Source organism: Nerophis lumbriciformis, linkage group LG31 (assembly GCF_033978685.3).
Source record: "Nerophis lumbriciformis linkage group LG31, RoL_Nlum_v2.1, whole genome shotgun sequence".
Taxonomy (NCBI): domain Eukaryota; kingdom Metazoa; phylum Chordata; class Actinopteri; order Syngnathiformes; family Syngnathidae; genus Nerophis; species Nerophis lumbriciformis.
The window spans coordinates 30,928,768-30,942,508 of record NC_084578.2 but is presented as its reverse complement, the minus strand read 5'-3'; the positions used below and the strand labels follow the sequence as shown (position 1 = coordinate 30,942,508).

The window sequence follows — 13,741 nt, the reverse complement described above, 5'->3', positions numbered from 1 at the left end:
CATGGAATTAACACATTATTATGCCTAATTTTGTTGTGATGCCCCGCTGGATGCATTAAACAATGTAACAAGGTTTTCCAAAATAAATCAACTCAAGTTATGGAAAAAAATGCCAACATGGCACTGCCATATTTATTATTGAAGTCAGAAAGTGCATTATTTTTTTTAACATGCCTCAAAACAGCAGCTTGGAATTTGGGACATGCTCTCCCTGAGAGAGCATGAGGAGGTTGAGGTGGGCGGGGTTGAGGTGGGGAGGGGTTAGCGGGGGTGTATATTGTAGCGTCCCGGAAGAGTTAGTGCTGCAAGGGGTTCTGGGTATTTGTTCTGTTGTGTTTATGTTGTGTTACGGTGCGGATGTTCTCCCGAAATGTGTTTGTCATTCTTGTTTGGTATGGGTTCACAGTGTGGCGCATATTTGTAACAGTGTTAAATTTATTTATACGGCCACCCTCAGTGTGACCTGTATGGCTGTTGACCAAGTATGAATTTCATTCATTTGTGTGTGTGAAAAGCCGTAGATATTATGTGACTGGGCAGTGCCTTTAAGGTTTATTGGCGCTCTGTACTTCTCCCTACGTCCGTGTACACAGCAGCGTTTTAAAAAGTCATACATTTGACTTTTTGAAACCGATACCGATCATTTCCGATATCACATTTTAAAGCATTTATCGGCTATCTCTAGTTTTTTTGTTCATAATAATAATTCTAATAATTCATTTTATCTATGGGCGCCTTTCTCAGCTATCAAGGTCGCCTTACAACAGATTAAAAGATCAATCAGTCATGTGACAAACAATTAAAAAAACAAATATATATAAATAAGAACAGTGACATAGAGGCAACTGATTAACATGAGTAAGCTATTTTGTTTTCAGGAGAGATTTGAAGGTGGCAATGAAAGATGAGTGTCGAATGCATCACTCCAAGCATTGTTTGTAAGTTTTACAAAATAACTAAAAGGATTCATACTTACTGGTACTAAACCATCACATGTTTGACAGTAGTGTTTTCATGCATATTTGTACATGCTATCGTAATGTAATCAAGCTAGCGTCCTTAGCATTAGCCAATATGCTAACAGGTTTACAGGCGTCTGTGTTAGTATTATAAACTTTCTGTGTTGTTTCAGTTTCACAAATCTCTCAGTAAATTCACCAAAACGTCACTGCGGAGCTATTGAGTTTGTTTAGCTGATTGAAAAGTGAGCTTCCACAGCTAGTGGGTTCATGGCGAGGACTTCTGTTTTGTTTGATCAGCCATTTTGCTGCCGTGGACACAATTAGGTGTGTAAATTTTATTTTTTGTTAATGTACAATCAGCACCCCATCTTGACAGAAGGAAACAGGAATATCGTTTTTTTTCAAATTCATTATAAATATAACACACGTACTTAAGTATTCAGACCCTTTGTTCAATACTTTATTGATGCACCTTTGGCAGAATTACAGCCTCGAGTCTTTTTGAATACGATGCCACAAGCTTGGCACACCTATCGTTGGGCAGTTTCACCTATTCCTCTTTGCAGCACCTCCTGAGCTCCATCAGATTGGAGGTGTAGCGTTGGTTTTCATCCAGGATGTCTTTGTAAATTGCTGCATTCATCTTTCTCTTTATCCTGACTAGTCTCCCACTGAAAACCATCCCCAAGGCATGATGCTGCCACCACCATGCTTCACTGTATGGATGGTATTGGCCTGGTGATGAGGCTGCCTGGTTTCCTCCAAACATGATGCCTGGCATTCACTCCAAAGACTTCAAACTTTGTCTCATCAGACCAGATCATTTTGTTTCTCATGGTCTGAGAGTCTTTAAGGTGCATTTTGGCAAACCTTTTACTAAGAAATGGCTGCCGTCTGACCACTATACCATAGAGACCCGATTAATGGACTGCTCAGAGATGGTTCTCCTCTCTCCACAAAGGAAGGTCTGACAGAGTGACCATCTGGTTCTTGGTCATCTCCCAGACTAGACTAGACTAGACACTGAATGCAGCAATATACAAAGACATCCTGGATGAAAACCAACACTTCCCACCCAACCTAATGGAATTTGAGGTGCTGCAAAAAGGTGTGCCAAGCTTGTGGCATCGTATTCAAAAATACTTGAGGCTGTAATTGCTGCCAAAGGTGCAAATTATTGCGCAATGGGTCTGAATACTTATGTACATGTGATGTTTGAGTTTTTTACATTTTTATGACATTTGCAAACATTTCTACATTTCTATTTTTTCTGTCAAGATGGGGTGCTCAGTGTTCTTCACTGAAAAATAAAATAACATTTTTAGATTTGAGCAAATAGCTGCAATGAAACAAAGAGTGAAACATTTAAAGGGGCCTGAATACTTTCCTTACCCACCTTGTGTGTGTGGGTGTATTTATATATACATATATATATATATATACATACATATATACACACACACACACACACACACACATATATATATATATATGTATATATATATATATTAATAGTTATACTTCCTGCAAAATAAAACGATGTGCCAGCACATATAAAATACATGCGTCATGGCCAATCATGCAAATTAGACAATAGCATCATCAAACAATTACCACAAACAGATTGCAGGCCTGTAGGGAAACACTGGTAGAGTTTGCAAATGGATTCATCAAGCAACAGGATAATGCGTATCTATAAGTGCTTTATTTGATGTTTTATTTTACATGCAACACCACACAGTTACAATGAAATAGTTTATGTACATATACATCTATACATATCACAAATACACCCATGTGGACAAAGAAAATAAATCCAAAGACAAAAAACTTTGACAGTACCAACTTGGAAATGTAAGGTCCATTCATGAACAAATACATTGCTCTTCAAAAATTATTACAAATTACAGTGTACTATATATATATATATATATATATATATATATATATATATATATATATATGTATATATACATGTGTGTGCATGTATATAAATATACATATGTGTGTGTATGTATATAAATATATATATGTGTATATGTATATAAATATATATATGTGTATATGTATATAAATATATATGTGTATATGTATATAAATATATATATATGTGTATATGTACTGTATATACATATATATACACATACATACACATATGAATAAATAAATACATGTACTTATTCAAAACTTTACATTTCCAAAGTCTTGGTAAATGTTTATGTCTAATCAGTGTCACGCAGGATAAAATTAATGTCCAAGACAGAAATCAACATAAAATGTGAAAGAAATTAAAAGAACATACAACAAAGTATCCTAATTAAATTCATACATAAATGAGGAGCATGCAAAAGTTAAGTATGACAGCGAAGCAAACATGAAACTGACGATGAAACTATTCAAAAGCCTCTTATGCAAGAATTGTATTGTTTCATATTACAAGGTATAGCCTCAAGCACACAACATTAGACTTGTTTCATTCTTTGGGAAACAGAAAAATCAAGTTTGAAATGATCAGTCCAGATTGGTTGCTTTGTATCAGTGCTGGATGAATCTGATCTAATAGTTGACATGCAAGGACAGAACTTTAGAGTAAATGCCGGACAAATCGGGAGGCATTCCCACCTTTACCATGACAAATTATTTCCCCAGTTTGTATGTTTAGTTAAGGTCCTAAAATAGCACATTTTCCTATATAATAACTAGGAGCACTCTGATTTTACTTCTCCGATATGGTCCTGATTTTGGAGCCTTGCGTATTGACCAATATCAATATTGATACAAGAATCATACATGATTTTATTATTTAGACTTGTGGAATGTTAGAAAAGGTGTGATCAACAGAAATGACTCCAACAAAGAACATTGGTAGGTATGAAAAATACTAACATATTTATTATTAACTATCTGCAATGGACTTATGCTATCTATGTTGAAGTGAAGTAGTGATTGTTTTTTGGCAACACCTAATGGCCACAATATTTCATTAAGCTCATGTTGCAGTAAATTGAATGATGCTGAGGCTTTTTTTACTGGATACTTTCTAATATGCTTCTGCCTTGGAGACAGTTATTATTATTTGATACTTACTTTTTTCTAACAAATGTGCTGTTTTAGACTGCAATATTGTTCAATTAAGAACACATATTACATATGTCTTTCTTGTGTCAGCTCCTAGTAGCCTATAGCCTGCCATGTTTACCTCTGGTAAACGACTTGACGAAAATACAGGAAAAGAGCAACCTTGGAGAACATTTAGATGGTAACTTGCTGTCCAGCTTTGCACAAGTAAACGCACTGCCAGACTGCTTGTATCGAAAATCTTACATGCAAGATTATATAACCCAACACTTGTTTTTTGCTGACATTGGACCAATAATCAATATCAGATCGGGACACCCCTGGTAATATCCTTAGTGTTGTTTCCTCCAATGTTTAGAATAAAATAATTGTCTTACCCGCATGCTGCTTTTTTGATTTACCAAGAAAGACAATAAAAAGGCCAATTAAATGCCTGTTAGCAGAGGCTGTTGAATACTTTGCACAATAAAATACTGCACAAAGAATTTAAGAAAACAAAAGGGTCTATGACCACCAACAAAAACCCATAAAACAAACAGATCTCACATTGAACTTAAGTAAAAACCCTGCAAGCATTCCCATTTCAGCAGTATGACATTCCAACCGGACTAATCTTTTCAAGTCACATTGTTGAAATTCTCTTTTTAGTCCAATCAGCAATGTGTATAAATGCACACTGCTTAAAGCTCGACACACCTGAGAAATACAACTAACTTGAGGCACTACTGAATATATAAATGCTCTAGAAGTCTAGGCTATATAATGTGTTTACATGCTAACAATCAAATGTGATTTAACTGCAAGGCAGTTTTGAATCAGTAAGCAACCAAAAGTGCTAGTTATTTAGTCCCTCCAGGATCTTGTTAGCTTTTGAGATTATTGCCGCCTAAAATTCCTGATTTTGCGACAACCTTTATAAAAATATTGCCAAAACTTGCGTGGTTAATCTTTTCAGCTTGAGATTTTATGAATTTGTTGTCAATGTGTTCATTATAACATAACGGACACAACTTGGTTTTTTTGCGCACAAATGCTAATGTTTCACTTGTTTGATTAACACAGAGTAACAAAACCTAACTTACTACATAGCAGTAAATGAACATTCTCTAAACCTATTGTCAAATTACTGTGTTATGAAAACAAACACCACAAAAGGCTCCCTTAATGTACGCTGTCAACAAGTGGCAGACATTCTTTATGTATGTTTTACAGTTGAAACTGTTAAGTGCCATTATAGCGGTGATTCTCATTTCGTAAATGAAAGAAAATGAGCGATTATCATTACACTTCAACATCTCTGTCAATGTCTTGATAAATGTTTATATACTACATTAACCAGAAAGCTCGGCGCTGAACTGTAAGCGGTTTTGAACTTCGAATGAGTACTATTTGTTAGAACAATAAAGAGTTCAAATATTGTTATATGTTGCTGTTTCTAGTTTGCCAACACAAACAAAAAACAAATATGATTTGATTAGACAGTTGATGAGCATGTAAACAAATTTAATTGGCCAAAATGACTGGCCAATGTGTTAAGAAGTTGAGGGGATTGGACAAAGTTGCAAGGCCGCGCAATATTCGCAGGGAGTAGTGGATTTTCGTGAATTGCGAATTACTGGAAGGTCAGATCTCCTAAATATATATGATATGGGAGTTTGTTATCAAAAGCAAAGCATCTTCAGGAAAACTTTACCAGAGTAAAACTGTCCTTAACTGGGAATATTTGAGCAGTAATACATGCTAAGGTCACTTATTTAGAACTACGTGTCCACACTGAACTGACACTCAGTCATGTGGAGTTTAGGGAAAAACATAACTGCGGAGTGATCAAAGGGTGGGTTGGAATCCTGAAAAGATCAATTCCAGCAGCAGTTTTCGAAGAATCTTTACAGAAGCTTTATTTTTGTCAAGATGCAAAAGACGAACAATGCTGAAGCATGTGCCTTGCTATTAAGTACAAAAAGCCAGAGGTAGTCACTCCCAACAGGTCAATAAATATTATATCAATTGTGATTGATAAGCTTTTGTTTGAACACCAAAATTGATCATAAAAGGTGGTCTACGGTCAAATTACTTTGGCTTTTGGTTTTTAATCCGTTTGAAACGGATTACAAAAACTGAGGTATCTCTATATGTCAGTTGCCCATACTGGTTCTCTCTATAAAAACGTAATGAATTTAACAAAAAGGTCAATAAAAGATGCCAATGACAATCTTTGTCATTTTATAGTCCATCAGTCCAGTTTATGTCTGTAATTATACCAACAGGCAAGCATTAGCAGAGATAAACTTGGCTTTAACCAAAGAACTGGATCAGAACTGTCGGTAAAAAGCTCATAAAGTGAAGAAACGTTGCTAGTGTGTGTGAAGTATGTAAAGGTCTGCACTTCAACTTTAGGTAACGCTTTCCCTTCAAGTTCCAGCATATACAGTCGAATAAAAACAATAGCTACATTGTTGTGATTGAATTACAGAAATATTCTGAAAAGTAGACTATGAAGTTTAATCTCATGGACAAATGAATACTTATTGACCTGACAATATCACAGATTAAAAAAATAACACTGAGTGGATATTTTACTGTGTTGATACAACTAGTCTAAGGTGATACAATAGGCAACAGCTTGTAGGTCTAAAGCTTGGTTGTACCAAAGCTGTACACACACACACAAACACACACACAGACACACACACACACACCCACACACACACACACACACACTTTTTGGTTTCAGACTACAGTCTGTATATAAAGGAGAACAGTTTTTTTCCACTGAATGGTAATAAGACGCTAATAGCAATCATAATGAAATAGGTATTTGTACAAGATCAGAATGTGAATATCAGATTTGACACACTAAGGCAACTAGCGGGAGTTGGAATTTCATTTAGAATTCTGCAGAAAATCTCATTTCATATCCCATCATGGAAAAACATAAAACAATAACAGTCAACCCAAACAGTAACCACAAACAATAAATATTCCTCTAAATAATTTACATAAATATTTGAGGGTGTGGCAGGGGTGGGAGGAACGATCATGTCAAGTTGACCTTTTATAGTGTCACTTGCTGACATTGTCCATCCTATAGACTACAGTAGTAGAAGTGTCCTGGTGCGACTCAGTGGGAGAGACTTTTTTCCAAAGGGGGGCTTTCAGTGCTAGCTCTTGTTGTAGACTGTCATAGTCCATCGGTCCGAAGAGTTTCTGCTGTTTCAATTGACATGAATAACAAATTAGTCTCTTCGCTTCCCAATGTGAATATGTCATGCAGTTGATGCACATTCTATACATAAAATAACGGACTCATTCAGTTGTATTATACGTATATAAAGGTAATAAGTATTGTGCACCTTGGTATGACTAGAACACTTTGCTATGCAGATGTATGTATCTTAAAGTACCTCATTTGAGCAAAAGTTGAGCGATGTTACTCTGTTTTATTTTTCTCTATGACTTACTGTGGCTTTATATTTCATCAACATCAACAAGTTAACAAGTTACGAGAAGCAAAAACTTGAATGCATGTGTTGCCACTTAAGGCAAAGTCAATGCCACTTGTAATAAACGTTAAGGCGAAGTCTTGACTATAAGCAATTGTTTGATTATATAAAGGCCCATGATCATTTTGATGATTGTGCGGAACAGGTTATTGATCAACTTTTTTTTAAAGGAAGTGCACTATAGAGCAGTAAACTGTTGATTCAGTTTCAACTAGTTTGTGGATTGAATAACAACAACATGGTAACAGAGAAGGACCACATCTACACATACCTCCACTATGGCCCAACTCCTCAGCTATCTCACTGGCTTGGAAATGTGACATTAGAACATTCAGAGATTCTTCTATCCTAGAGTTTCACACTACCCACCCATGGAAACTAACATGAGTTTCCCCAAGCTAGATTAGGTTAGCAGCAGGCAGTAAATAAAATAATAAATCACTCGGTCAAACTTGTGGCATTGCTTAACTTTGATATTTTCTGCACTGGTAGTCTCTAAACTGTGTTCATACTGACTGACATGATCATCTTTGTACTTTACCTGAAGATGTTTAGTCGGGCCTCAGTCTAAAATGTCCTTCCATCCACTATTGTTGATTCTTTGTTACACAGCTTTTCATTGTTAAATGTTTAAAGATTTTCCTTCAAATGTAATTGTGGTTAGCTAATAGCAAACTAGCTTGCAACAGCAGTTTGTGGTTTACATTAACATTACTGCCCTAAAACAGTCATTCATTTCTATAAAAGAAGCAAAAAAAGAAGGAAAAAAGTAATACATTTTTAGCATTGATTCTTAGGAGATTATATATATATATATATATATACACATATATATATTCAAAAGCCAAAACCAGTGAAGTTGGCACGTTGTGTTACAGAATACAATGATTTGCAAATCCTTTTCAACTTATATTCAATTTAATAGACTGCTAAAACAAGATATGTAATGTTCAAACTGAGAAACTTAATTTTTTTTTGCAAATAATCATTAACCTAGAATTTAATGGCAGCAACACATTGCAAAAAAGCTGGCACAGGGGCATTTTTACCACTGTGTTACATGGCCTTTCCTTTTAACAACAGTCAGTAAACGTTTGGGAACTGAGGAGACACATTTTTGAAGGTTTTTTCAGGGAGAATTATTTCCCAATCTTGCTTGATGTACAGCTTATGTTGTTCAACAGTCCGGGGCCTTCAATATGCGCCACACATTTTCAATGGGACAGGTCTGGACTACAGGCAGGCCAGTCTAGTACCCGCACTCTTTTACTATGAAGCCACGCTGTTGTAACTCGTCTTGCTGAAATAAGCAGGGGCGTCCATGATAACGTTGCTTGGATGGCAACATATGTTGCTCCAAAACCTGTATGTACCTTTCAGAAATAATGGTGCCTTCACAGATGTGTAAGTTACCCATGCCTTGGGCACTAATACACCCCCATACCATCACAGATGCTGGCTTTTGTACTTTGCGCCTATAACAATCCAGATGATTATTTTTCTCTTTGTTCCGGAGGACACGACGTCCACAGTTTCCAAGAACAATTTGAAATGTGGACTCGTCAGACCACAGAACACTTTTCCACTTTGCATCAGTCCATCTCAGATGGGCTCGGTCCCAGCAAAGCCGGCGGCGTTTCTGGGTGTTGTTTATAAAAGGCTTTCGCTTTGCATAGTAGAGTTTTAACTTGCACTTACAGATGTAGCGACCAACTGTAGTTACCAACAGTGGTTTTCTGAAGTGTTCCTGAGTCCAGGTGGTGATATCCTTTACACACTGATTTGGGTTTTTTTTTTATGCAGTATCGTCTGAGGGATCCAAGGTCCATAATATCATCGCTTAAGTGCAATTTTTTCTGCAGATTCTCTGAACCTTTTGATGATATTACGAACCGTAGATGGTGAAATCCCTAAATTCCTTGTAATAGCTCGTTGAGAAATGTTGTTCTTAAACTGTTGGACAATTTGCTCACGCATTTTTTCATAAAGTGGTGACCCTCGCCCCATCCTTGTTTGTGAATGACTGAGCATTTCATGGAAGCTGCTTTTATACCCAATCATGGCACCCACCTGTTCCCAATGAGCCTGTTCACCTGTGGGATGTTCCAAATAAGTGTTTGATGAGCATTCCTCAACTTTCTCAGTCTTTTTTGCCACTTGTGCCAGCTGTTTTGAAACATGTCGCAGGCATCAAATTCTAAATGAGCTAATATTTGCAAAAAATAACAACGTTTTCCAGTTCGAACATTAAGTATTTTGTCTTTGCAGTCTATTCAATCATCATCAATCATTGTATTTTGTTTTTATTTACCATTTACACAACATATATATATACATATATATATATATACATATATATATATATATATATATATATATATATATATATATATATATATATATATATATATATATATATGTGTATACATACATACATACATACATACATACATACATACATATAAACACACCACACACACACATTCATATACACATCGTATTTTTCGGACCATAAGCCGCTACATTTTTCCCAAGCTTTGAACCCTGCGGCGTATACGAAGGTACGGTTAAGTTATGGAATGGATTGAGCAGAGAAATCAAACAATGTCCAAAAATTATCCACTTTAAGAAACTGTTCAAAGTGTTTAACAAAGTGATAGACATCTTGAATCTTACTGAAAAAGAGAAAATCTTAATAATCTCATAAAGGATAAATGAAGACATCAATTACTTTTCTGTTTTGTTTGATCAGCCGTTTGGAAACAATTAAGGTATGAAAATAAACACTTGCAAAATCTTACTATGTGAATATATCTAATTTCACAACGTGCGGTATACTGTTTATTTGCGGCTTATAGTCCAGTGCGGCTAATATATTTTCTAAAATTTAGTGGGTGCGGCTTATAAACTGGAAAATACGATATATATATATATATATATATATATAATAATATATACAGTATACAAACGTATACTGTATATAGTAAACAGTACATGTACTGTATACAGTATCTCAAAGCTGACTACACTCATCACAATCCTGCTAATATTTTATTATGTATTTTTATGGGTACAACACTGAAGAAATGACACGTAGGACATAGCTTTGTACACACTTTTGTTGCCAGCGGTTTTGACATTAATAGATGTGTGTTGAGTTGATTTGAGGAGGCAGTGCATTTACACTGTTCTATAAGCTGTATAATGACTACTGTATGTTGTATCAAATAGTCATTTCCTTGGTGTGATCTTATAATAAGACATAATAAAAGATTTGTAGAAATGTAACAGGTGTACTGAAATTGACAATTAATTGATTGTTATCAAAGGCGTATGTGTGTCTTGAATATTATCAATGTATTCATAATACATATAAAAGGAAAATTAGTATTCTGCACCTTAGTATGACTTAAAAAAAAAAAATCTGCTTGTTAATTTACATCGATCAAGAAAATGTACTCAAATGTCCCTTTACATACTACTTGTGACAAATCAAAATAATAACAAATCTGCAAGGTATTCACATTACGCCTTGTAGTTTGTATCTTTTTTTTTTTTTAAATATTTGTTTCACTTATTGTTTTACCCTTGTATGACAGTTACGAATGTTAAAACATTCCCTTCTGCAGTCAACCAAGAGTGATGTCGAGAGGTCGCTTTTTTATTGCAGTCATTTAATTAAACCTGGTAGCATGAACCGAGCAATAGGGTTGCCAATAGGCCTGGGCAATGTATCAATAAATTTGAGTGTTGTTGCAGACAATTAAAAAATTAAACAAATAGATTTTTTTCTGGTATACTTTTTGCCCCCACAAGCTTTTGTATCTTCCACCCTCCCTCCTTAATTCCTCAGCAGAGAAACCTAGCAATGCATGGCTAATGCTAACGAGAGCGAGGATTTGTTTCTAAAGAAAAGAAAAGTGTTGTCTGTAGTTTTGTATTGTGGCAACAGGTGTGGAACAAATTACTGCAGGCTGCAAAGTTTGTTTAAAAAAGGCAGCAGCACAACAAACTTATTCCAGCATGTAAAACAGAAGCCTCCAGTTGAGTGCGGGAAATGCAACTGTTTACGAGGCGAACAAGACTAACACCAAACAAACTCCAGCAGAAAAGCAACTTACTGTGGTGCAATCATTTACACCAGGAATGTATGATGAGACTGAAGCACAGTGGAGAACGATCACGAAAGCATCCGTTCTGCATACTGCCAAGATGAGTGAATGAAAAAGCCTGCCTTTATCCACTTACTGAAACTATAGTCCTCTCGTGTTTTACTTGATTACTTATTTGCATACAATGAACAATACAATATTTTTCATTTACAGAAGTATTGTTATAAAGATAGAAGTTTGAAGTTTGCACTACATCAATCTCAATGTTGAAAATTATGATATATTTTCATGCAAGGTGTAATGCTACATTTTTTTTAAAATAAGTAATTTATTCAAGATAGAAGTATTACCTTCCAGAGGAAGTTCTAAATTTAGTTTATTGAAAATTATTTCATAAAAAGTATCATTTCTGTCTGGTCTAAAAAGAACAACTGAGGATTTTTCTAAGAGTAAAATGCAGTGTATGCATTATAATTTCAAACTACTAGTTTTTGAACAAACAAAAGAAAAACTTGGTTTGAATAATCGCTGTCATTTGTACAAATTGGTTTCTTTAAAACGTAGAAATACATTTTTTTGGAAAAAATCATAAATCTAATTTCTTTGTGAAAAAAATCATATATTTTATATTTAGGCAATATCGCCCAGACCTAGTTGCTACCAATCTACGATAGCAGATGAACAATCAAAGCTTTGTCAGCTAAGAAGTAAATGACAAAACGCACAAACCTGCATGCAGCAATTGTCAAAAGCAGCTGAAGCTACTGGCAAAGATTCATAAGTGGCTTTTAATCACATATTTTCACGCAGAGCTGTTGTGTGTCCTTACCCGCTGTTCTCCGCCCTCTCTGCGAGGATCATGCTTCTTGGCGAAATGCCTCAAGTTGTCATAGTTATGGAAGTTAAAAAGTTCCACCAGGTCCTGTAATGCAAAATTAACACATTTATAAAAGGTAGATAAACAATCAGTGCATTGTACGTTGTTTTTATATGCTAGTGGCCCCACAAAAAAAGTGGAGACAGACAAGAGTGTTGACCAACGTTCCCTCTAAGGTGCGCACTGCTCACGAGTCCTCTGCGCACAGCAAATCTATGCCGCGCACAAAATCAAATCCTACTCTAAACAAAATAAACAAATCGTTTGTTTTGTATGATTTTGCAATGCAACTGTGAGTAACAGGTGACGAAAGGCGGTCACAACAGATAAAACAATGTTTGTCAACACTTCAATTATTGTAACGTCTGTGGAGACACTTAGAGGACAGGAATTCCATCGGTCCATTTATTTAGCGAAATTGTTTGTCGGCCACAACCACACCAAAACAATGTGTAAAATACTTTTATCTAGCAAAACTGGTCGTTGTCTACCGTACACACCAAGCCAAAAGCAACTCTTTGTCATATGTTCTATCAACAGCAGCCGCTTGCTCTCTCTCTCACCTGCACCAACACATACACTATGGCAATTAGCCACTGGTGCGTTTATGGCCACACAAAAAGTTGGACAACTCCAACACTACACGGAAAGTGTAAATTTCAGGTGGTTTTACTATGACTCCTCAATCAGTGTGCTTATTCTACTGTCATTTGTTAAGAATGTTATTTTTTGGATATTAATCATAAAATGATGTTACAGGACTACATAATTGCTAATAAAAATATTTATTTTACGAACAGAAAGTTAATAAACACTTCATCTCATGCAACATGTGAATGTTTTAAGGGGAACTAAATGTGATCTCTGAAAGGGGTACACAATCTTTCCAAAGCAGGACCCCCACCCAGGCATAAAATACTATAGTGCATAGCTGATTAAAAAAAAAAACAATATCTAAAATATTAGAAAATAATTTCTTGAAATTGACTAGTCACTTGATTATAATAATAAGACATTTAAATTGTTATGTCAGGTTTGAGACAAATGTGCATGTCTGTATTCCACTGAATGCTCAGGGTGTTTGTGCGTTTGCTCACACACATGAAAAATTAGAGGGAACATTGGTGTTGACACATATTTTTCTCTACATAGCTCATAAAGTTATGGGCGGATTTACGCCTTCTTTTCAGGAAATATCCAAAATGGGAG

At 35.5% G+C, this 13,741-nt stretch overlaps 1 protein-coding gene across 2 annotated transcripts in view; it reads right to left on the bottom strand.

Annotated features, from left to right (window-relative positions):
- The window catches only part of LOC133574159 (glutaminase kidney isoform, mitochondrial-like), a 73,012-nt gene that overhangs the window by 20,030 nt on the left and 39,241 nt on the right, over nt 1–13,741 (bottom strand). Inside the window, exons 14-15 of one of the 2 annotated variants that reach the window (XM_061926240.2) lie at nt 12,485–12,577; nt 5,219–7,250 (exon numbers count right to left, since the gene is read on the bottom strand). In XM_061926240.2, the coding sequence (XP_061782224.1) occupies nt 7,104–7,250; nt 12,485–12,577 (240 nt within the window). In that variant the 3' untranslated portion in view covers nt 5,219–7,103. Of the gene's footprint in view, nt 1–5,218; nt 7,251–12,484; nt 12,578–13,741 lie in introns of those variants that run through there. The other variant, XM_061926239.2, reaches the window with a different exon arrangement.